The 25,729-nt window shown below is 44.3% G+C and overlaps 1 protein-coding gene across 5 annotated transcripts in view; it reads right to left on the bottom strand.

Moving 5' to 3' along the window:
• Nucleotides 1-1,232: 1,232 nt before the first annotated feature.
• Nucleotides 1,233-25,729, bottom strand: part of RAD54L2 (RAD54 like 2) — a 64,342-nt gene continuing 39,845 nt past the window's right edge. For 3 of the 5 annotated variants that reach the window (XM_035106070.3, XM_088662183.1, XM_035106072.3), the window contains 16 exons: nt 25,446-25,628; nt 24,813-24,946; nt 22,356-22,552; nt 21,589-21,931; nt 18,719-18,896; nt 17,673-17,924; nt 17,012-17,130; nt 15,712-15,830; nt 15,254-15,353; nt 14,233-14,438; nt 13,854-14,029; nt 11,849-12,045; nt 10,926-11,122; nt 9,851-9,940; nt 9,206-9,298; nt 5,028-8,363 (listed from right to left, as the gene is read on the bottom strand). In XM_035106070.3, coding sequence (XP_034961961.2) covers nt 7,369-8,363; nt 9,206-9,298; nt 9,851-9,940; nt 10,926-11,122; nt 11,849-12,045; nt 13,854-14,029; nt 14,233-14,438; nt 15,254-15,353; nt 15,712-15,830; nt 17,012-17,130; nt 17,673-17,924; nt 18,719-18,896; nt 21,589-21,931; nt 22,356-22,552; nt 24,813-24,946; nt 25,446-25,628 — 3,579 coding nt within the window. In that variant the 3' untranslated portion in view covers nt 5,028-7,368. Of the gene's footprint in view, nt 8,364-9,205; nt 9,299-9,850; nt 9,941-10,925; nt 11,123-11,848; nt 12,046-13,853; nt 14,030-14,232; nt 14,439-15,253; nt 15,354-15,711; nt 15,831-17,011; nt 17,131-17,672; nt 17,925-18,718; nt 18,897-21,588; nt 21,932-22,355; nt 22,553-24,812; nt 24,947-25,445; nt 25,629-25,729 lie in introns of all 5 variants that reach the window. The other 2 variants (XM_088662185.1, XM_088662184.1) reach the window with 2 other exon arrangements.

Below are 25,729 nucleotides of genomic sequence, written 5' to 3'. Positions count from 1 at the left end.
ACTGCAGGTTGCAAATGTGCCTCCCGCATGGATCACATTCGAACCCGAGCGTCCACTGTATTCAAATTCACCTCAGCTAATCACATTTTGAGTTTACTTAGCAGAACAGGAACCTACCATTAGTGGAAAACAGGATCAATTACCTTCAACTGTTCTGCAAAAAGGCTTCATTGAGCAGGCACACATGTAGGGATGAGAGTGTACAGGCCTCCGTGTGGGTCTCCCAACAGGGCGCAAGCTAAACTGTATCACCTTACCTAGGTTGGCACTAAGTAACAACTCCCATCCAGAACAACAGAAAAACACAGAAGAATTGTTATACGTTCTGCTTCAGATAGTTTCTAACCTGAAATGGAGCCACTTGAAGCACTTGAGCAAATTGGCTTCCATTGACCTGGAATTGGGTTTCAAACTCCATTCCAGTGCTTCCCAAAAAATCTCTTTTGCTGCCTCCCTCTGTGCCGTGTGGGGTGGGGGAGGCACAACTGTGAATGTTTGCCAAACTCAGAATAGACCCATTGAAATATATGGAGTTAAGTTACTTTAGTTCATGGATTGCAATGAGCCTACTCTGAGTATGACTTAGTTGGATATCATCCTTGGAAACCATCAAGAGGGAAGCAGAAAGAGAAATGGAATCTCTAGTATCTGACACAGTGATATCCGAAATACAGGTGTTAGGCTGTAAGAGCATTTAACAACAATTCTTATGGGGTTTAGGCCTGGCACAAACATCAACTGTGCCTCAAGGCTTTTTTGCGTGAAAGCATGTTTCAACAAATACTCAAGGGGCACCCTGTGGAAAAATCTGATAGTCCCCTTAGTAGAAAAACTGGGTTGAAACTGGGTGAAAGCAAATAACCACCTTTTTGACAGGCAGGCTGTCCCATCATTCAGACTTCTGTCGAAAAGTGGTTGGCTGATACAAGCGCGGTTTATTACTGAAATGAACTTTTGCCCCTTCAGGTACCAAATAACCATCACCTCCTACCTGCTGTAAAGACAGCTGCCCTGGTACATACCTTGGAAATCAACGAAGCAAGTTAGTGTAGCACATGTAGCACATCACACTGCTTTCAAGGGACATGGTAGCAACTGATTTTAGCCATATGGCAGCCAGAGTATATTTATGCTTGAAAACAAACACCAAATTCATTCCAGACCAAAATCATTGGACTGTTGTAATGTTTGTTGAAGTTTATTTTTTAAAAAAGAGAGAGAATTGATAGGCATTATACCAACTTACAATTTTTTATTTTTTTAAAAAATGACATGAAACACAAGTAAAAATAAATACATCATATAAACAACAAAATTGTTCAATGTCTCTGTTCTCGGGCAAGCGCATCCCATTGGACAGAGAGATGAGGGAAGCACATGACCCATGCGTGCAACCAGCCGACCAACTGATGCTGCTACAGAAATGCCATTTTTTCCCCCAATCACAAAAGACAGGCCACAAACTAAAGGCGGAACAGAAACAAACCAAGAAAACCATTGGATTCACTCAGCTCCCCTGTACAAATGGATTCAATGGAGGGACAGAGAACGCAAGCTGGGAAACTAATAATAGAGGAACCCCAAGAAGCAATGCAGCTGTGGGCAGCTGTTAGTGGTCTTGTTTCAATACAGAGCAAAATAAGAAGAAAAATCCCCCCTCCTCTGCTAGCTTCTCCCATTCTTTGCTGATCCTCCCTGAACTGGCAGCACCCTCCCACCTCTCCTGAAAATCTGCTTTCTTGTTTGAGTTACCAGGAGCAGACATTCCCACAAAGACTAAACAGCCTTTCACTTGTAAATCAACAGGCTTGGCTTAATATGGTTTTGAAGTTAAAGAGGGGGGAATGCAAGAGGTTTTGTTATTATTTTTAATCTGTCAATGTTTAATTTCTCTGTTTAGTGGGTCCACAGACAATTTTTTCCCAGTTTAGTAACTGTACATCTATGGTAGCTAAAACAAGATTTCAGCACAAATACATGTATAATTTTACTGACTTGCCATATCTTCCCATGACCATTTGCACTGCTGTCATTTGATCCCGTAATTCCGATAAAAAAATATGAGCCGGCTTTGTTTACAACTAGCAATATGTCCGTCATGGTGAGAGAGGCAGAGAGGACGCCTGTATATTTGCAGGGATTCCTGGCGGCATTGTCTGGGGCTGCAGTCAGATTTTGTCTCCTCAAAACTCTACCTGAAACTGCAGCCCCTTTAACTTTGTCCCATAGAACACAACTCTAACCAACATTTCAGTGTATGGGTTGGGAACCTGGGGCTGTCAGCCTAATTTCTGGTGGGTTGGAGGAAGGGAAGGGATGGTGGGGGATGGGGGAGCCAAAACAGATGTAATGAAAGGAGCCATCTGCCAGCTATTGCTTTATACCTCTAGCAAGAGCAGTTGGTTGCTCCCCTGGCCTCACCCCCCCCCATTTTGCTCTGGCCTACCCAAGTTTGGCACATGGCCCCCAACAAATTACTCCTGAGGGAATGTGGCCCTTAGCAGACAAAAAGGGGTTCCCCGCCCCTGCTTCAGGGTAATGAAAATGCAACTGGGCGATCCTTGGGCTCACGTTCTTCCCCTGACATGCCTGCTTTCACTTCCATTTTAAATTAACTACAGCTTTCTCTGTAGACCAAACTCAAGACAAATAAGCCATAGTTGTTGAGACAAGTCAGCTTCAAACCACAGTTTAAGAAGATGCCTTTTCTTAACATAATTAAGATAAAGTAGTTTAGCTTTCACTTATAATGCCAGAAGTGTGGTTTAATCTAATACAGAAGCAGAAGTTTCCCATGTCCTTATGGCTGTGCCAAAGTAGAGGGAAGTGCACGAACCCAAGGCCCGGTGTGTTCTGACCTCATTCCTCTTAGCTATGGGTTAGTGTTATTGCAAACAAAGTGATTGAACATCAAGTCTGTTCTCACCTGACAAATCCCATTCCAGTTCCATCTCTTGGTCGTATGAGAGTGTGACAAAGAGACAGCACCCAGAAATTAGTATACATGCATATACACACACATATAACCCTTACCATGGTTGTAGTTCAAGTCCCTCAATTCTATGCCCACAACAATTTAAAGCCATCCATTCATAGGCAGTATGTGTCCAAACAAAATCATGATCAGTTTAAAATTGTGGGCTGCCCGAAGCTGGAGCAAAACGGAGTGTGTACCATCAAGATCCAGGAAACATCACAGTTTAAGGTCACCTCTATCCCCATAGCATTTATTAAAGGGGTAAAGTTCCGTTCTGCATTACTCAAGACTTAATAGTGTTGCTCTAAAGCTGCTGAAGAAATGCTACGGTATATCTAAATCACCTTCCAATGAACAATATGGCCTAAAAAGGACAGTCCAGAGGCTCCTGGGATATGCACTTAGGGACTGTGTTAGCATCTGTAAAAAGCCGAACACCCCAAGTTTCCTTCCTCAATTCTTTTGTTGTCTGAAATTTTGCAGTGCAAGTCACACAGGGCCAAGCAGAGTCAACCAGGGTTAGCCTCAGGAACACAACCAATAACCAGCAAGAGAAAGAAATGTTACTGGGGATATGGGAGACAGGGACTGCCCAGGTCCTGTGGGTGGATTCAGAGATCTCTCTACAGCACAAAACTATAGGTGCTGCTTTATCCTGGGGATTACAGCTGCATCAAGGAAGGGACCTTTCTGATACTCTGCTAGGCTAAGTCACTAAGCCATTCTGACCCAGCTCTTGTCTCAAGCATTCTCTGCCCTTCACAGACAAGGCACAGCAGCTTTCCCTCTGTTGTCGGAAGCCACAGCTTCATAGGGGACGCTGAACACCTGGGAGACTTGAAGTATTTTGAGAAGGAGGGTGCACTGTGCCCTCTAGGAGCAACAAGGACGCAGAGTGGAAAAGTGTTCTCTTCATTCCCGTTGGCAACGGAATTCTCTCTCAGCAAGCGCTGGGGAATGAAAGTTTCAATCACTTGGAGACAAAGCCAGTATAACGCCCTACAGGTGGGAAAGAGACCCAGCTCAGGCACTTGCTGAAGTAGAGGCATCTGTCCCAACAAAGTACTTCTCTCCAAAGGTTACAGAAAGTGGTTGGTCTAACAGAAGGTATTAGGGGAGACAGGGAGGTGAAGTGGAGTTTGTCAGTCGTGCAAATACGTTCTCAAGCATTCCGCTAACATTAGAAGATTAGTGGAGAGAGAGAGAGAGAGAGAGAGAGAGAGAGAGAGAGAGAGAGAGAGAGAGAGAGAGAGAGAGAGAGAGAGAGATGTGCATAGACAGACAGATGTAACATTTTTATAGCTTTCTTAACCAAGTACAAAAGCCAGTTTTTTCAAAATAAGGTATTTTAAAACCTAAATAATCCATGTGATGCAACACTGCCATCCAGTGGCCAGAGTAGTAAATTACAGGTGTACACACCATTTTCTACAGCTAATAGCTACCTCCCATTCCTATTTAAAAGGTGGTTACAAGGCCTAGTTTACTTAATCCCAGATGTATCTATTCCCTCTATTACAGTGAGGATGTGCTAAAAACCTGCCTAGTCCAGTGACCCCTCCTGAGCCCTTTGTAAATTCTTCAAAAGGAACAAGAGAATCAGAAGGAAGCACTGTTTGAAGTAATGGACAGAGCGTATCAGCCTGTCCTGTCAAAATTCTTTACTCAGTTGAAATGAGGACAGGAGCTGACAAGATATCTCAGGTTATCATTAGCTATGCTGCCCCAAACCAACACACTGAAGACTGAGCCTGCCTGAAGCCTAAAGTAATGATATCTTTCTCCAAAAATGGTTTGGCTTCAGCAGCTCTAAAACCTTGCTGCTCAAGCAAGAACCCACCTTGCCTACCATCTGGTCCCCAAGTCCACTTATCGAGGGTTGCAAAAGACAGCTGAGTGAGTTTACAGTACAATCAGTGTCATCATATTTTGTATGAGGTGGACACATACAAATCACAAAAGGGCATGACTCACAGACGTACCATGGCCAAGTCTTTGGAGAAACGCGAATGGACACCATCAGTTAATTTGCTTTGTTATTTTTGTGGGGGGGTTGTGTTTGTTTGTTTTTTATTCCCATGGTGCATCCAAAGACAAGTTGTCCAGAAGTTTGCTCAGAACCCCTCGGTTTTCAACTCCTAGGATATGTTAAAGAAGAAAGCACTATTTTAATGTTTTTATTTTAAAATAATTAAAAGTAATTTGCATAGCTAACTGTAAATCTAAGGCTTCTACGAATGGTGAAGTCAGGTCTGACAGACAGTGTCCCATAAACAGAGAAAAGACAGGAAGCCCATCATTTCATGCTTTTTACGGTTCATACAAGCGCGCACACACACATACACAGAGAGAGCTTTCAGAACCAATATGTGGATCACCTAGCCACTACCTCTTGAACTGTGGGTCTTGGTAGACCTCAAACAGTGTGGACAAAGGCTGAATTCTCAAATTCTGTAGGATGGAGAGGTTTCCACATGAAGAGGGGGCAGTTTGAACCACCTAACAAAGTTAGGTGAGAATGGGGTTTCAACCACTATCCTGAAAAGGCTTCCTTAGCACAGGGGGCTGGCAACCCTCTCACTCATTCCCTGCCATGGACATGCAGTGCTTGCCCTCTTTCCCCTGGAATGGCAATTCTTTAAAAGCCTAAAGAGAGTACCTGGTTCCACTTTGTAAGAGAGACTCTGGGTACCATTCCACTGTCTCTGTTATATGTATCCCATCCCCCAGCAGAAAGACAGACACTGGTCTTTCTGCCTAAACCAAGGAACTCGCTCCTTTCATTAAGCCTGCTATGAGAGCTCACAGCTTCTCCTTTTACACCCTTGTGGCAGCATATAAACAGAGCAAGCATGGACCAGAGCCTAGTCACAGTGCAGAGGACATGCCTCTCCAATGGCTTGACTACTTTCTTACTCATGATCCACTTAAGTGGTGGGATCCTGCTTGCGTAACCAACCTCTCCAACAAACATGGAGGGCAAGTTTAACTGCTACTTAGTACAAGGGAGAATGCTAGACACCAAGCAGGGTTCCAGCTGACACTGAAGTAGCCATCTGCAGTGTTGATGCATGTTCAGCTGAAGAGGAACAAGGAATATAGGGGCTGTTAGATGTTTTATCAGCTGAACAAGTGTGTGACTGTGGGGGGGGGGCGCTGTCTCTTGGTCCTGCGCACTGCCTCTGCTTTGGTCAAGCAGCCTATTCGCCATCCCCAATTCTTCCCCATGCAGACCATCCTGCTTTCTGTAGAGGCCATTGTTTACAGCAAGGAAAAAGCAGAAAAGGAAAGAGAATCCCAAAATAAATAGTTTGTTTTCGTTAAATAAATTAACAAATCTGTTCTGCAGAAGGAGAAGGTCAGTCGGATCAGTGTCAACAATTAACACAGGCAGCAGCAAGGCTCTCGAGCGCATCCCTTTTGTAAGACGTTCGACTTACTGTGGTCAACAGGAGCCTGACTGCTAAGCTTTCTTCTACTCGCTCCTCGGTAGTGGGTGGGGTGGCAGAGGGAGAGTAACCACTACAGAAAGCTAGAGAGGGACGTAGGAAAATCCTCGCAATTCCTCCACTGAGCACTACCTCACTAAAAGACTGGTACAAGTCCTAACCCAACCCTGCTGAAGAAGCCAGTGTGAAGCTGAGCCGACAAAGGTCCCTGCCTTCAAATGGATCTCGTGGGGAAGGCAGCAGGAGAGCTGCACCCCATCACCGATTCTCCCTTACTCCCGATACCACCTGATGAGGGCCTGGTGAGGACCACCAGACTCACCTGTCTTCAGCTTTCAGATGGATGAAAGACAAAACTGGTTTTCACATAGACCCTGCCCCACCCACACCCTCCCACTACACATTACATATTGCCTGCTCCTTCCAAACCCACCTCCCTCCCTCCATTAATAATGCTATTCATCATCATGTCTCCTAGGGTACAAACTCACCCCTATTTACTATGGGGTACTGAACTTTCACAGATAAGGCAGTTCGTGTTTGAGAGTTATTCCACAGACAGAGAGAGAGAGAGAGAAAACAACAAACCAGTGTCTCCAGCCTAACAAAGGGCACTGAAACGTAATGGCCGGTCTCCCTTTTGGACAACTCAGAGCACAGGAGGGAAAGTCAAGGAGGCACTCCTATGGTTTACAGTATTACTTCCCTCCTGCAACTCTCTTGCTTCCCCACTCTTGGGTGGGTGTCCATTCAATACAGTTCCCCATACAATGCAGACCTCGGACAACTAAAAAACGCCACCTTCCTTTCCAGTCTCCTCCTCCTCTGCTGTGTCCTGGATGGAAACCCTTGGCCCCAGAAAGGTCCAGTGAGGATTTTGTTTTTTTGTTTATTTATTTTTGCCTCCCGGCCGAGTTGAACTCTAACAAGAGACTAGGCCCCTTACTTCCCCGTGATCTCTATTACATCGTCATCTTTGTCCTCGTCCTCGTTGGAGCTGCAGCCCACCTCAGAGACCTCGTGGGTGTCAAACGGAGGCACCTGGGACCGAAGGAGGCCCCCAGCTGGATATCCTGAATGAGGGGACATGAAGCCAGGATAGGCAGACGCCATGCTCCTGGGAAGGCTGCTGGGCAGGACTGGGGATGGAAAAGGAGCAAACATCCTGGGCTCAGGCAGGAGTGACTGCGTGAAGGGCAGCGAGTAGTTGGAGAGCATCCCCGTCATGGAGGGGTTTAACATGAAAGAGGGGACGCTGGCGGTGGCTGAGGTAGCAGCAGAGGAACTAGCAGTGCCGGCTGTCAGCAGAGGGTCAGTAGTCACAGGAAACACCAGGTGGGGGTCTGAGAGCAAGCTAGGCAGCTGGTAATAGGAGGAGCCTGTGCTCATGTACAAGGAGTTGCCTGCTTGGGGAGGAAATGGGTGGGCTAGGTTGTGGTTTAAGGGAACAGAGGGCATGGTGAACCCACCAGAGACAGTGTACCCACTTTCATATGGCTGGACTGCTGTGGGCAGTGGCCGCTTCTTCTGCTGTCGATGGGCCTGCTCCTCTGGGCCGGAAGGTGACGTAGACTTGCGCTTGTTGCCTCTTAAGTCCAGCACGGAGTGGTTGTCCACGTGGTGGCTGGTGGCCGGCAGGGCTGAAGAGGATGAGGGAGCTGTACCACGAGTCCCTGCTCGCTGCTGCTCAGTTCCACGAGCTGCTAATGGGGCCGTGTTGTCTTTCCGGGCCGGGTGTCCGGGTGCCGCGTTAGTGCTAGGGGAGTTGTGTCTGGACTCACGGGCGGCAGCCGCCTCTGCATACTGTTGCAGTTCACTGATGATTTCGGGGCTGTCAGGGGAGAGCGGCCGAGTGAGCTCCTCTGTGTTGGGAAGCTTGGGCGAGGAGGCATTATGTCGGCCGTTGCTTGTGGATTCCAGAGATGGCCCTTGGGATCCTGTGAATGACAGAGGCACATCAGTAGATAAGGCCAGGGAAGTAACAAGAGGCAGAAGTAGGGTACTGGAAAAGATGGCCTGAGTCTGCCCTCTGCTTAAGATCAACCTGGGGAGATCTACTCTGCCCATCTTTTGCAGGAGTCTGAGAGGCATGAGAGGTACTTGAGAGACAGGCTTCTAGCATTGGCTCCAAGACTAGGCAGTAGTTTCCCCACGGCAATTTGCCAGGCCCCTTCTCATTTTTAGATATCTGTTTTAAAAAATGCTTGCTTTTTAAGATGTGATGTTTGACCTGCTAATTAGCAGCATTCTGCTATTTGAATGTCTAATGTCTGTATTTTGTTTTGGCTCTTAGTATTTCTTTATTTTAGGTGAAGAGCTGTGGCTCAGTAGTAGAGCATCTATTTTTCATCCAAAGGGTTCCACGTTCAATTCCTGGTGTCTCCAGGTAGGGCTGGGAGAGACCCTGTTTGAAACCCTGGAGAGCTGCTGCCAGCCAGAGTAGGGAATACTGACCTAGATAAACAAACTAGGGATAGCTCAGCTGGTAGAGCATAATCTTAGGGTTGTGGGTTCAAGCCTCACATTGGGCAAAAGACCCTGCATTGCAGCAGGTTAGACTAGATGATCCTAGTGCTCCCTTTCAGCTCTACAATTCTATGAATTGTCTGACTTAGTTTAAGGCAGCTTCCTAGGCTGACATTGTTTTCAGTGCCTGTAAGTTATTTCTGAGAGTTTGTTAAACCAAAAGAGAGGGTTATGAATAAATAGATTAAAACCCCCAAAGGATATCCTTAAAGAAAAGCTCAGTCAGACATCCTTGCCAGAATAAGCACCTTACCCGAGGCAACCATGCGATGATCATCACTGCCCTTTGGCTTGCCAGTGGTGCGAATAGCAAAGATTCGTCCATCGCTGGTCCGGATATATGTCCCTAAATGAGAGATGGGTGGAAGTTGTCAGAGGTAAGCCAGAAGAAAACTTATGACCAGCTGAATAGGGCGCCCTTCTGTTCAACATTACAGAAAATCACCTTCACTTTCTGCACTGCCTACACGTGCTAGACATTGCAAGTAAAGTTTTGAAAGGAAAGCTTTGCTCATCAACTTCCTACAAAGACACAGCATCAACACTCTCTTATTTCCTTGTTCAAATTCCAGGATAAAATTGTGACCCCCTGAGTGATATCACCATGTGTTAGACTAAACAGTCAATTATGAACAAAGGTCATGAGGAGCAAACTCTGTGTGTGCCTGACCCTGGTCAGTTTGAATGAGAGATAAGGGGTTTCTGAACTAGGGTTCAAAGGCATTTATTGCAGTAGTAGATTCCCTAACACCTCTGTAGGGACCTAGTTTGCCTTCTCTTCTTGCCTATCTATACAAAAACATAGCAGCCCCCTCACCAATCTCAAATCATAAAAGAAAAACTGAGAAATGGATACACATTTTATTTGCCCAGGAAAGGAAGGCTCTTTTTAATTTACCTTTAGTTCCACGGATAATGTGGATGCTCTCTCCAGCACTGATCCTTGCCTGCACGTCAGTGGAAGTGTTTGTACCCGGGATCACTATATCTGAAGTGGAGCAAACAGTACATATGTGACACATGATGTACATTTACAAAGGAAAATTCAGCCAGAAAATAAGTGAATAAATGTCTCCAAGCATCTGGCTCAGTTTTTGGACTGCAGCTCCCAATAGCCCCAGCTCACACAGGGCCACCAGTTAAACAAAAGCTGAAATGCACTCCGTAAAATTTGGAAGCAGTATTTATTTACTTTTCAAAATGAGTGCATGAGAAAAAACATTTACTTCTGGGGAGGAATACTCATAACCCTATACCTCTGGTCTTCAGCTGGTGGGTTGAGATCCACAAGCGAGTCACGCCGAGCAAGACTCGCCTAAGGGATATCGCAGCAGCGACATCGCCATCATTTTCTCTCTCTTTCCAGGGATTTTGTTTTGTTTTTAAGAGGAAGGTGGAAAAGCACACAGGCCTCTACAGTGGTACCTCGGGTTACAGACGCTTCAGGTTACGGACACTGCTAACCCAGTAGTACCTCAGGTTAATAACTTTGCTTCAGGATGAGAACAGAAATCGCATGGCGGCAGCGGGAGGCCCCATTAGCTAAAGTGGTACCTCAGGTTAAGAACACTTTCAGGTTAAGAACGGACCTCCAGAACGAATTAAGTTCTTAACCCGAGGTACCACTGTAGTACCTTTAATGGCTGTGCAAAAGATGGAATTTTCAAAAGGCAAATATTTTCTCTCGCTTGCATGCCAAGCAGCATCTGCCAAAATTCCATCTCCTCTGCAGCTATTAAAGGTACACAAGCCCTGGTATCCCTAGGGCAAAAATCAGAGATGGACATGCAGGTAGAACTAATCAAAAGCAGGCATATTAAAAGGCGGGTTAAGAACAGCTGTCTTATAAAGTCAGTTTTAACATCAGAGGATCAGCCTCCAACACATTTCACTTTAACGACCCCCTTTTGCAGCAACTTCCATTTCCAATAAAGCTGGACGGCCCCTTCCATTATCCACCCAAAGCATCTGACCTGTTGTGGTGACAATCTTCTGTACGAGGACACCAGCTCGCTGCAGGTAATTGATGGGAAAGTTGATGCCAGGATTGGAAACTGATGCTGATCCCATACTGCCCAACGGCACATGGCGCGGCATCATAGGAATGGGGGTGGACTGAACGGGACGTACGCTTGCCACCGGCCTCTCTTCACCTTTGAGGCTTGGTCGCCTGGGGGGGGGGGGAGGAAGGAAGGAATCAGCACTTCACAGAAGCACAGAGCTTGAAGGGACTCAATAGCTTCTTACTACGACATGGGATCATCCACTCCATTGTCCAGCTAATGCCCTAACACCAGGAAAATGGCTACCCAGATTTTTTTGGACTACAGTTCCCATCATTCCTAACTGCTGGCTATGCTGGCTGGAGTTGATGGGAGTTGGAGTTCATTGTCATCTGAGGATCAAAGTCCCCCCCCCCAAAAAAAATCAATATGTGACACCATCATCATTTTAATAATCCACATGCAGAGAAAAAGGGCCTGCAGAGGAAATAATTCCAGATTATGGAGTTACATGAGTATTTATGACATAGGCTGAGTCCCCAACCACATATTAAATCCCACAATTTCTGGGGGTGCTCCATAAGCAGTTTTGGTATTTGACTTGTTGCAAGAAATGCAACGAGAAATCAGTATCAAGGTATCCCGAAAATCTCAGGGGGAAAGTGTGCCTTATTGCTCAGTCTATATGATGTGTGTATGTAGCCATCTGTACTTTGAATACTGCCTGCCCCTGCGGTTTAATCTGATTTCCCCCAGTCATCTCCAATTGTTCACAGCTACCGGGAACTTCTTTGTCCCATGTTCTAAGAGCCAGAAAGAAGCAGGGGCTGGGGCAGATCAGAACTTGCCATTCGCCTTGAACGTGACATGCAGAAAGGAAAGGGTTTACCCACCAGTTCCTCTGACTGAAGGCAGGTATGTTTGTCAGGCTCTGGTCAGTGGCTGGGTAATACTGAGCGTAGGATGGACGGGTGTATGGGACGGATGCACGTTTCTCTTCCTCGTAGCTCTTCTTGGCTGCTTTCTTCTCTGCCTTGGTGAGCTTGTGTTCTTTACGGTCAATCAGCAGCGACTCATGCTCAAAAGGCTCCTGTGGTAACAACAACGGGAAGTAGCATTTTAAGAACTTTTTTTTTTTACCAAAAAGTACCACAAAAACACAAGGTGAAAGAATGGCAGCAACCTACCCTTCTGTTATAGGATACCAGTAACCTATCCAAAAGGTAAAAGTAAAGGACCCCTGACATTTAAGTCCAGTCGCAGACGACTCTGGGGTTGCAGCGCTCATCTCGCTTTACAGGCCGAGGGAGCCAACGTTTGTCCGCAGACAGCTTCCGGGTCATGTGGCCAGCATGACTAAGCCGCTTCTGGCGAAACCAGAGCAGTGCATGGAAACACCGTTGACCTTCCCGCCACAGCGGTACCTATTTATCTACAGTGGTACCTCGACTTACGAAGTACTTGACTTCCGTATTTTTTGAGTTACGAGCGGCAAAAACAGCCATGCGCTTACTTTTTTTCAACCTCCAAGGGGAAATCGCGGCGCTTTTAGATGTGGTTTCCTCGACTTACAAAGTTTTAGATGGGGTTTACTCCACTTGCGAATGTTTCCCGGTTTACTCAACTTGCGAATGTTTCCGTTACTGGGTTTTGTTTTTAAAGGGGAAGCCGCTTTTTCAACTTCCGAAATTTTTGACCTATGAAGGCACCTTCAGAACGGATTATCTTCGTAAGTTGAGGTACCACTTTTTGACGTGCTTTCGAACTGCTAGGTGGGCAGGAGCTGGGACCAAGCAATGGGAGCTCACCCTGTTGCAGGGATTCAAACTGCCGACCTTCTGATTGGCAAGCCCAAGGCTCAGTGGTTTAGACCACAGCATCACCCACGTCTCTTTCGTAACCTATCCATCTTCATATGAAAAAACTGGGAGCCAATAGGCTTTATTTAATATAAGTGGTATTTTACCCTCCCTGCAAAGGCTAGGAGCATTTGGTTGGGTCCTGGAAAGACTGCAACTGCTTTGCTCTTCCTCTGGTTATTCTTATTCTGCTGCTGCCCTATGTGGTTTGGCTTAGCACATCATCCAAACCCAGGCTTGGTGTTTTGCTCTCTCCAGATGAATTATGAGCTGTAACACCACAGGAGAAGTATGTTATGAGCATGTGATGCTAGCCTAGCAACTAAAATCATGTACCAGTACTTCAAATTACAGTAGTACCTCTGGTTACGTAACCCTCTGGTTACATAAACTTCAGGATGCAAAAGCGGCAAGCCCGGAAGTATTTGACCGGGTTTGGCTGCGCGCGCATGCGCAGAAGCGGTCCTCAGGTTGTGGAAACCTCAGGATCCGACCGGACCTCTGGAACGGATCCCATCTGCAACCAGAGGTACCACTGTATAGTAAAATTAAGGCTTGGGGCAGCTCGTTTCCTCAGAGTGTGTAATATCTATTGCATTATTGTGAAATGCAGCCTCTGATTGTCAAGTGCTGGTGATTTAAAAGGACCAAGTTCTTGTTATGGCAAGGAGAAAGAGGTTCACGTTATCTGCAGAAAACACAGGAAATGCCTGTTTGCCTGGAGAGAGCTAAACCTCAAGGCCAAGTTCAGATTACACACTAAGCCAACCCATGACTTATATCAGCACAACACAGCAGCAAAATGACCAGGAAGGAGCAAAACAGCTACTATCTCCTCTCCAGGAACCTGCAATTGGATTTATTTGCGCTATGCTATAGTTTGGCTTAGTGTTACATGTAAACAAGATTGCGTCAACAGCAGGCTTTCTCGAGATGAGAACCATGTAGCTTTGACGCCTTGAAGTTATTGACAAGCAGATGGGTCAGGGTTGCAAAATAAAGATTAGGGAAATGGTGGATTCCCCCCTTCCCTCCTAACCTTGGTGATGAGGTGAGGGTACTTGAGACAGGCCAGCTGTAAGACAGATTCCATGATCTTGTTTGGGCTGAATGAACGCTGGACAGCTTCGGGTTCCTCTTCCACAAAGTGTAGCAAGTTCTCCACCTCTCTCCGGGTAAAGTTCAACACCGGATTCAAGTCATCCACAACACGATCTAAATAAAACATGCATAGATCCAACATGAGGAGGAACTGCTGCTCTTGTTGGCATTTGGACCTCCAGGAACATTCCTTGAGTGGTGACATACGTAAGGGCAGGCACTTGCAAACACCAGAAGAAAGCAGAAAAACAGAAAACAACCGGGAACCCATTTCAGACAGGGGTGATCTGGTGGAGACATGTGAAGATTTGACCCACCTGACATCCCTTGTTTGGAGATCTGGCGGTCATAAATTTTCTTCTCCAGGGTGAAATCGGAAACTAATCGATAGATGTGGCAAGGCTTCTTCTGCCCATAACGATACACCCGACATACTGCCTGGGCATCATGGCATGGATTCCAGGAGGCATCAAATACTATCACCCTGTTTGCACCGATCAGATTCACACCCAAACATCCAGCACTAAAAATATATAAAATATTTATTCATTTGTCGCCTTTTTTATATCCTGCATTTCAGGATGCAAATCTTTCTTCTTCTTTTTGAAAATAATAGAATTATTTGATTTTACAAGTGTGGAGTTATAACAATACCAAATAAATATCAACACTGAGAGATTTCTCTAACTCTCTAGACTTCCCTCGATCCCCTCCTTGGGTCTTATTGTCAACATTTTCAACTGCATATTATTTCATAACCCATATTTTAAATCTGTCCATATTGTCCATAGTACTTGTCTACATTACAAGTGTTATTAAAACCCTGCTAATGTTTTCATGTGCTTACAGTGGTCTCCTAAATAAATTATATTTTCCCCCCTATTCAGGATGCAAATCTTTCTAATGCAGCTTACAAGTTACAATGATGCAAAAATCATTAATAAATATCCTGACCAAACTATCAAAACGTAAGTCATCTAGGATGCTCCCCGCAGAGCTGCTGGTGGTAAATGTCCCCTTGCAGAGAAGGAGGTAACACACACACACACACACACACACACACGTTCTATTGTGCCTGGGAATCATATCTTGTGTGGGGACTGTTGCTTTTGCTCAAAACCTGGTGTAAAATTTTAATCAGAAGTTAGCAATAACTTCTGAAGATAACTATGGAATGATTAGTGCAGACCTCCAAGGTTTCTAAAAGGTCTTAAGGCCATCCTTTCAACTGGATCAAATGCCAAGGATTCTTGGTGACAAATACCTCATTAGACACCGCAGTCAATCGCATGCCCTACTCCACCCCAATTTGCTATTTGTATCAGGTGGACAACTTACCGTGTGGAAAGAAGGAAGAGTGAAACCGAAATGTTGCTGGGGTCATTGAACTGGTTAATCAGCCGCTCCCTCTCGGAGGCTGAAGTACTACCATCCAGACCTACCCAGTGGAAAATGCATACAAAATGGTTTTTTTTTAAAAAAATCCCACAACATTCATAAAAATAAAACAATTATTGGCAATTGTAATGTTTTGCTTGTTTGCTAATATCCATGTGACATTGACATAGGAGTGGGGGGGAAATACTCAAGTATCAAAATACAACTACTTCTATCCAAAACCAAACAAATGCCTGAAAGCAATTCGTCTGAAAATGAAGGTAGAACCATGCACATCTCCATGGGAAGCAACCAAAAAGGTTGCAGATAAACTAGATAAAATGGATACATTTTCAGGAAGATCAGCCCAGCTGCAAACAATTAGTACTCCAGATGATGGAAGGACATGCTGTACTTACGATAATAATTCACATTTCGGACCCAATTATGGATTCCTTGTGATTCCAAGCCTGGAATAGAAGGCACTGGTCTCTTTGCCAAGAAATCCTCAATGACAGACAACGTGGAAAGGCTTTGGCTGCAAGAGACAAAGAACTCTACTCAGAAGGATAAATGAAAGATTTTTTAAAAAATCCACAGTATAATTTGAAAAGAAAAAAGGAGATCCTATTTACAAGTGCAAAAGCCAGTCTGCACCCTGGCAGCTTATAATAAACAATGTTCTGTTTCACATAATTTAACACACTTCTCATCTGCAACACATGCATGAGGCACAGGCAGGAATCCAAGGCTCTTTATTTTTAAAATATATTTGAAAGAATGATGAAAATAGAAAATATTATGCTATCAATTGAGGACAGAACAGACAATGGGTGGATTCAGACTTTCAGCACGATCCTAACAAAGTCTACTCAGAAGTAAGTTCTGCTGAATACTGCAGGGACTTATTCCAAGGGCAGGTGGGGTTAGGACTGCAGCCATAGTTGGCTAACAAGTTCAAGGGAGTCATCTCTAGGAATAACTGAGCCTGGACCCAACCCAGTGGATCTGCCAAATCAAAAAGCAGATTTACATTCAATACTTCTCTCTTTGGTCAAAAGCAGCTCACAATAAAATCAGTATTAAAATTATCCTGCAGAACAACCAAAACATATTTGAATCTAAATCTTAATACCCGAAATCTAACAAGCTGGTTGAACTTACAGAAGAGAAGCTTAATCATTTTATGAAAAACATAAAAGAGTAGGAATCCCTGGATAAAGAATGGGAAGGATGGGATGCCACAACCGAGAAGACCCATTATACTTCAGACATCAAGAGCTTTTGCAACAGGGCCTCCTCAGAACACTGGGAGGAATATATGAGAATGGTGTTTCTAACAAATAACTAGGCATAGATGATTTAAGGATGTAAATGTTAACATCAGCACATTGAATTAGGCCTCAAAACCAAGTGACAACCAGATAGCTCTTTAAAGGACAGTAGTAATGTGGTCACTTTCCTAGGCCCCGGAATGGCCAGGGCGCTGTAATTTCCAAGCATTCTTCACTGGCAGCCATGAAATTGTGAAGAAAACATACACAGAGAGATAATTGTCTTCTGCAGCGGACTTTGTTGCCCAGGATTACTGAGAAACCTGCTTTAAGGTCTGGTTTTGTTTTTTTTATAAACAGCTGGATTGGAGTCAATTGTATTTAGTCACATTTAGCAAGACTCTACAGCAGGAACAAGATCCAAAGTAATGTAATGGCCCCGTACCTGAAGACTAATAATTTGTCTCCAAGTTTCACACTCTCGTCCACAAGATGAAACAGCAACACCATCTTAGGCGAATTTTGCAAAACTCCTGTCTGGTAATCACAAAGGATGTCTTTCGCCTGTGGGTAAAACGGGAACATTCAGTACCATCATGAACAGAGTTTGCTGCTGTATCCCAGTTCACCAATCCACTACTTAATACTCCCTAACTTCCTAAACGTGATCAGAAACCAAGGCAATGGGCGTAAATGACATGTGAAAAACACACTTTCTATTCAGAAACAAATCTTTCACACAACATTATGTCACAAGTCATTCAAAAAGAGGCAAAACATAATAATAATTGATCCCTGGACAGATAATTTAATATCCACCCTGTCTTTCATACCTGGGGATTATTAGCATGAGATACCTCAACTAAAGTGGCGACTCACAGCAGTATACTGTTATGTATTATTTCAGATCCAAGTACATATTGAATTGGACTGAGCAATTTGAGAAGCAGCACATTGGCTAATTATTCCAGGAAATATGGGCAAAATTACCAGATTCAAACAGTGCGCAGTAAAAGAGCCTGTTCCAACCTAAGAATCTTTCTTTAGGCTTGAGGAAAAGGGAGGAAGGAATCAATCACATTGGAAGTTTTGATGCTAGTACTCACCCACTCATACGTTACAACCTGATTGGCTCTTTCCTGAAAGGGATTGAAGCCAATGCCCTGAATGTATTTGCTGTTGGTCGCTTCCCCAATTGGTGATGCCAAAGCATTGTTCTCTGTTTTGACTTTCATTCCCTGTGACTGGCAGCGTGAATTGGTACTGGCCGTGCCGAGGTCATCCACATCCAGGTCCTGCTCATTAGCCAAATTCTCTTTCTGTAATGCTTCATATAGCACATCAGGGTGATTCCAGATCTGAAAGGAGATGGCAGGTTACTCTGCAACCATTTAGTCTAAAATACTTCAGAAATTCCATTTATTAATGTCTAGGTAGTTTTTTATTTCCTGGGACTTGTGGCTATTTTATTTATCTTTAGCCATTTGTTGCTCTACTACTCAAGGGGCTGAGAATGGGAAACAGCAACTCCACGAAAAGCCCATGCCACCAAAGGGATTGCAGCCTGGAATCTTCTGCTTGCAAAGCAAGATGCTTGACCACTGAGCCTCTCAAAAGGAAGTGTGTCCAACATCTTCTCATGCTACTAATTAGTCTGTGGTCAGACAAAGAACTGTAATCAAGATACTCCAAGCCAAACCACCGTAACACAAATCTTTCTGGTTACAGGTAGGTAGCCGTGTTGGTCTGGATCGAAGTAAAATAAAAAAAATTCCTTCAGTAGCACCTTAAAGACCAACTAAGTTTTTATTTTGGTATGAGCTTTCGTGTGCATGCACACTTCTTCAGATACAGTGAAATGGAAGTTCCATTTCACTGTATCTGAAGAAGTGTGCATGCACACGAAAGCTCATACCAAAATAAAAACTTAGTTGGTCTTTAAGGTGCTACTGAAGGAATTTTTTTTATTTTACAAATCTTTCTCACTCAGGAAATATTCCGTACTTCCCAGTAGGAGCTTGGTCTCAAAAGATGACAACTGTGCTATTCAGTATCACCACAATGCTATAGAACGTCGATACATTCGTATGGAATTCCTCCCCTTTCCATGGACCCCACACAAAACATCAGTCTCTTTCCTGTTTAGACATACCTTGCAACAGACACAGAAAGCCTTGAGTGGATTCAGTCCCAGCCAGCCACTGTTGCCTGCATCACGAAACCGGTTCATGAACTCAGTGTAAAGAGCCCGCTGGATCTTTGACAAACGCACTAAGATGACATGCTCTTCCTTGTAGGGAAGCTGAACTTTCAAGACATTGTGCCCTCGCCTACAAAATCAGTCAAAAAGAAGAAGGTCAGGAGAGGGAGTGCTCAGTCTGCAGTCTCTGCAGTGGACTTAAGGACAAAATGTAACTTCCCTGCTGTACTACTGAGGAGGGAAAGCACAGATCACCTAACTTTATGTGTGATTTATTAATGATAATGACAAGATCTCAAGCATGAGAAACACTTGTAATTTCTAGGGGGGGGGGGTTCCCATGTTAAGTCTCTACTTGCCACAATGCTGTACCTCCACTGCTGGGAGATAATATGCCTCTGAATACCAGTTGCTGGGAATCACAAGTGGAGAAAGCCCTGTTGCGCTCAGGTTCTGCTCCCTGGTTTCCCACAGGCATCTGGTTGGCCACTGTGAGCAAAGGATGCTGGACTAGATGGGCCACTGGCCTGATCCAGCAGGGCCTTTCTTAGGTTATTTAGAGTCCTGTGGCATCACAAAGACTTCAAAATTCATCATGATAGAAGCTGGGGGTTGCTAGCCTAGGCACTGTACCTGCCCCCATCCCCCCAAAAAGCTTCTTTGTGGCCCTAAGTGCCCTCCCAAATTTGTCATTTTAAGAAAATGTTTTCATTAGCTTTTTAAAAAATATTGCCTGTTCCTGTGTATTTCTTACTGCGATGTCATGATGCCAGAAGTCCCCTCCACTTTTTTAAAAGTAATAATTACTTTAAAATGTGTTTAAACTATTACTATACTATACTATACTATACTATACTATACTATACTATACTATACTATACTATACTATACTATACTATAATTATGATTGCTCCCATAGGTCCCGTGCTGTGATGTACTGCTGCCAAATAATTTGTGTCCCTTCAAGCTCCCGCCACAATTTCTAATTTTAAAAAATTGCTGTACATTCCAGCCCAGGGGTCGGCAACGTGCAGCCCATGGACTGGATGCAGCCCATGAATATCGTTTTATCGCCCCACAAGCCACCTGCAAACTGAGCCACCCGCTTGGCAAGTCCCACATGCACTGCGCTAAACCAGCGCGGTGCGGGGACTCACCGAGTGGCACCGGAAATGGCATCAGTGCATGCGCAGATACCAGAAATCGCATCTGCGCATGTCCAGACGCCAAAAATTGCTTCTGCGCAGGCACAATTTTCAGCGTCTGGGCATGCGCAGACGCGATTTCTGGCATCACGCTGCTCCAGTCCAGCCCATGGACGATCTCTGTGGGAGTGATCCAGCCCATGGCCGGTAAACCTTGCCAACCCCTATTCCAGCAGGTTCCCTGCTGTGATTCTATAATGCAAAAAGGGGATGCTGACACACACCCTTACAAACAAAAAAAGGTTTGTTTTTTAAAAAAATCTTTATTATTATTGACCGTTGCCACTTTTACTCTTTGGTCACATCCATTTTGACATGCCCCATGGGTCAATCCTCCACTCAAAAAAGGTTAGCCGCCCCTGAAATAAGCATTCACGGATGAAATAGACTGTAAGCCATAAAAGCGTATGCCATAATAAATTTGTACGTCTGTAGAGAACCACAAGAGGATGAGATGGTTGGACAGTGTTCTTGAAGCTACGAACATGAGTTTGACCTAACTGCGGGAGGCAGTGGAAGACAGGAGTGCCTGGCGTGCTATGGTCCATGGGGTCACGAAGAGTCAGACACGACTAAACAACAACAGAGAACCACAAGATGCTTTGTTGTTTGCGCTCATTGATGGAAGTGGACAATTGTTCTTCTTAGGCCACTGCAAGATTTGAGCCGTGCCTCTGGGATTGCTATAACTTCCCAATTGGACATTTGAGTAAAAATTTAATCTACAGCAATACACAACTCAAACTGAGCTTGCAATTGTCAGATCTTTGTAAATTACATTCATAAGCTTGGATGGAAAATGTTACACAAGCAGGCTGCTATTCACAACACTGCACTAGATTTAACAGCACGTTCCATTCTTGGGCAAGGTGATTGAGCAGGTGGTTGCTGAACAACTCCAGGCATGCCTGGAGGATGCAGACCATTTGGATCCCTTCCAATCGGGATTCAGGCCTCACCATGGGACTGAAACTGCCTTGGTCATGCTGGTTGATGATCTCCGGCGGGCTAGGGACAAAGGTGAGAGCTGTTTCCTGGTTCTGCTGGATCTCTCAGCGGCTTTTGATACAATCGATCATAACATCCTTCTGGACCGTCTAGAGGAGCTGGGAGCTGGGGGCACTGTTATACAGTGGTTCCGCTCCTTCCTCCTGGGCCATGTCCAGAAAGTGGTGGTGGGGGATGAGTGTTCAGACCCCTGGGCCCTCACTTGTGGGGTGCCTCAGGGTTCTGTCCTCTCCCCCATGCTTTTTAACATCTACCTGAAGCCGCTGGGAGAGATCATCAGGCGGTTTGGGCTGGGTGTCAAGACAAAACTTAAAAGTGGAAAAATAATGTCTCAACTCACAAATGCAATTCAACAATTTGACAAAATGCCAACTCAAAAAACCACGGTCAACCTTCAAAATAATTTGTTTCTAACTCTGACATAGCATTTCTCTGATGATGGTAGGTTCCGACCCAGCAGACATTAGCTGATCATGATAGGTTTCTGTTTTCAGATCCAAAAGTCCAGTTTACTGAACTGACTCGCAGTACTCAACAATGTGGCTCAGCACAAGGCTCAAAAGAATTGTTGAGAAAAACTAAGGTGCTGGCAATCTGATGTGGCCTCACCTTTGTACAAAGCCCTCCAGCAGGCTGTGCAGGACGTGACTGCGATACCTCATGAGGCGAACATCCTGAGGGGTGCTATCAATACACTGTCCATTCAGGATGGGGCGCTCAAACATGTTACTGAACTCCTGCCGGGTACCAAGAAAGTCGGGACGGACGAAGTCCACCATACACCAATACTCAATTAGGTTGTTCTGCAGAGGGTAGCCAGTGAGTACCACCCGTCGCCGAGATCGGATGCTCTTCAATGCCTGAGAGGTGCTAGCATGGCAATTCTTTATCCGATGTCCCTCATCACAAATCACCACATCTGGCCCAGGGCGGGACAAAGCTTTCTCGATTCCTGAACAAACAAAAAAAAGCAACACAGGAAGCTGTTGTTCACAATTCTTGATTAATGCAAAAAAAAAAGTAAGTGAAAAATCCAGTAAAGGAAAATGTATAGGTCAGAAAACATGAATGGATTATAGTGATAGCCATTCCAATCTGAAGACGGACACTGGTGACAGAAGGACACTGAAACCTTCTTCAATGGCTTAGGCGAGGATTACCATGGCTCTTGTTTAAAATTCCCAGTGAGACACTTCATAGAACACCTGTCCATTCAATCTATGTTAGAGATAAATATAATAGGGCCTCTGTTTCTAAACAATTTTTGGTTAATAATTTTCCCCGTGTCCTCATATTAGTAAAAAGAACTATCTAAGGATTGCATCTATTAGAATGGAAGTAAAATTAAGAGTTTTAAAAGACAAAAGGCTCTGAACCTTTTAAAAGCTCCTGCTGACGATCCTCTTCATCCAAATCTATAATGACAGGGCCAGTCTGTTTTTTGCTTTTTTTCTTTCTGCCTGTGGCAAAGGATTTTTTCAATGAAAGGAGACGATACATCTCATAACCCATCAGCAACACACCGCCATCAGTCACCCAATCAGTTACCACTTTGGCACGAGCTGCTGTGGTCCTGTAGAGAAAAAAAAAACAAACGTACCAATCAGAAGGAAAACTGTGCTGGTGCTTCTGAAACAGGTGAATTCAACAAAAGACAGGTGTGTGCTGAAAGCATGTAAAACAGTGGCTCTCAAATGTTGTCATAGTGAGTCCCAACATCACTTAAGCATTCTGAAGTTTCATAAACAGTGAGAAAGTTCACCGACAGTTCTGTTTGCTATAGATAGTATTAGGGAGGCAAGGCCAAACCAATGCTTAAGAAAGAGGGCAAAGCTATATGATCATATTGTGCTTAAGGCATGGAACCTAATCATGCAAACAACAGCCATTTCAGAAAAATTAAAGGATGACCTGTTTTTCCCTGCCACTGACAGCCACTCACAAGGTGGGACAGTTTACTTTTTCTGCTGCACAAACTGGAGACTGGTTGTGGCTTAGTCTGTTGCTTCTTAATACCATTCAAAGTGCCATAGGAAGGGTGAGGAAATAATTTGCACAGCCCAGCCTGCCTGCAACTCCTTTAGATAAGCTAACGGTACAGTTTGAGACAAGAAAGCATTTATTAGGATCAGAAAACAATGAGTATATACTACAAATGAGGAATTGTTCTGCTAGAATTGAGATGATTGCAACAGATATTCAGGATCTGAACAAACAGAAAAATGATAGTGTTTATTCCATAAGATAACTGCCATAGAACTGACATCAGGAACCATAAGACTGAAAAACCAGTAGGAGAACACTTCAATCTCCCAGGGTATTCTATACAAGATCTCAAAGCAGCTGTTTTATTACAGAGAAATTTCAGGAACAGACTGGAAAGAGAAGTTGCTGAATTGGAAATCATTACCAAGCTTAAAACCATGGAAGCACCTGGGATGAATAGAGACATCGGATTCTTATCTCATTATGCATGATCAAGCTTTCTTTAGCACCTCAGCCCAGGACTAATTGCAGCCACCAGCAGCCATTAACGGCCATCTACAGGTTTACCACTCCCATCAGCCCATCACCCATTCCCACCCACCCCCACCACCCTCTGTATATATATAGGGTCTGACACTTCTGTTTCTAGTGTATCTGAAGTGTGCATGCACACGAAAGCTCATACCAAAATATAAACTTAGTTGGTCTTTAAGGTGCTACTGAAGGAATTTTTTTATTTTGCCATAGAACTGTTTTATGCCAACAGGTCCTTGCAGATTAAAATTTTATGCAAAATTTTGGAAGCTGGGTCAAAATATGGCCGATGAACCACAACTATTGGCCAGGGTTAGTCTCCATGAACATTTAATTAATTTAATTTAATTTCTTCCAATTAATTTATGTTTGCATTAAGTTGCTGGTGCAGGATCTCTGTGGAATTATTTTCTCTCTGTAGACTTAGATCATGTAGACTTAGTTCCCATGAAGCCAATCAGTTTCAGCTTTCAGGAGGCAAGTCAAGACAGCACAGTTTTGGAAAACATTTAAGAGTACAGTGGACCCTCTGGTTACGGATTTAATTCATTCTGGGGGCCGCTTCTGCATGCGCGCACAGCGCGATAGAGCACTTCTGCGCATGTGCACATGGCGAAACCTGGTAGAATACACTTCCAGGTTTGCAGTGTTTGTAACCTGAAAGTTACTGTACATATCAGAGCGGTATGTAACCAGAGGTTCCACTGTAGTGTGCAGCACCTACTGTACATTTTGTAACTCCCTGTCTACTGACTTCAGACAGGCACCTTCACTGTACTCTTTTCCGTGCCTGCTTAAAACATTTTGTTTAGAAATGCCTATCTGAACACACAGATGTTGATGTGTTTTCATAGAATCATAGAATCGTAGAGTTGGAAGAGACCACAAGGGCCATCCAGTCCAACCCCCTGCCAAGCAGGAAACACCATCAAAGTTTTAATTGCTTTTTAGTCCAATGTTAAATTTCATCATCTTTTAAATGGTTTTAGTTAGTTATTTTTAACTTTGCTATTGATAATTTAAAAATTTCTTGTAAGCTGCTTAGAGATTTTACTACAATCAAGCTAACTTGATTGTTAACTAAAATAATGTGCCTATAAGCCCTATGGTGATGGTTTAATGAAAGGTGCTTTTACCTGTTATATTTACTGTTATATTAATTTTTATCAGCCATTTTGCATACAAAGGTTTATTTAAGCAGTTTTGTTCACTTATGCAAGCTGCTTTGAGGACCTTCAAGGGCCAAAAGGCAGGGTATAAACAGCAGTAACAGCTCTACGCAACACCTGTGTAAGGGAATTAATTGCACTTACTTGTGTTCATCATTCAAGATATGGACTTTGAAGGTACGAGGCTGAATCTCTTTTGGATCACAGTCAGCAGGAAGGGCTTCTGGTGCTGGAAGCCACATGTTGAACTCAGCTAGCCAGTTTTGAAGAGTGTTTACCTGTAAGAAAAGAGGGTGATGGGAAGTGTGAGATACACCAGTTAGGATTCTGAAGCAAAGACCACAGAACTCTGAGGATTCAAGGACAAAACCAGCTTTTCAGGTTCAAGTTCATGCGAGTATTTATTCACATGTAACTCAACTGGTTTTTAAAGGATGTAACAAATACAAGTCTTCTCAAGTGTGTGTGTGGGGGAGAGAGAGAGAGAGAGAGAGAGAGAGAGAGAGAGAGAGAGAGAGAGAGAGAGAGAGAGAGATATGTGGTGGAAAAGGGTAAGGGGATAGCTAAGGAAAAGCACATGGTATCTCCTGCATCTGCTCTTCAGTGCAAGAACTTAGCCTCTCTATGTAATCCTAAAATGGGTATAATTAAGTGGTGGGAAATGGAAGCCAAGAGACACCAGAGCTTGCTCTCAGTTTTGAAGGGCCCTTCCTCCTCCTTACTCCCTCCAACACCACACAAACAGAACCAACACACTCTTCTGCCCAGTCTACTTACGGGTACAATGGCCAAGACAGTCTTCGCCTCAATGTGCCGGAAAAGTACATCCAAAAAAGAGATGACCTGGAGGGTCTTGCCCAGCCCCATGCTATGAGCTAAGATACAGCCAAACCCACTGCTGGTTTTAAATCTTTCCAAGGATTCCACCAGATTATCATACAGGAAGCGGATACCACCAATCTGGAAAGAGTAACAAACAATGCCAAAGAGATTATGGATGGGAACGCAACAAACTGCTATGCTGTATATGCATTTCGTCACGTACATATGCAACATGACAA

Source organism: Zootoca vivipara, chromosome 2 (assembly GCF_965207765.1).
Source record: "Zootoca vivipara chromosome 2, rZooViv2.hap1.1, whole genome shotgun sequence".
Lineage (NCBI taxonomy): Eukaryota > Metazoa > Chordata > Lepidosauria > Squamata > Lacertidae > Zootoca > Zootoca vivipara.
This window is presented reverse-complemented; position numbering and strand designations above follow the sequence as displayed.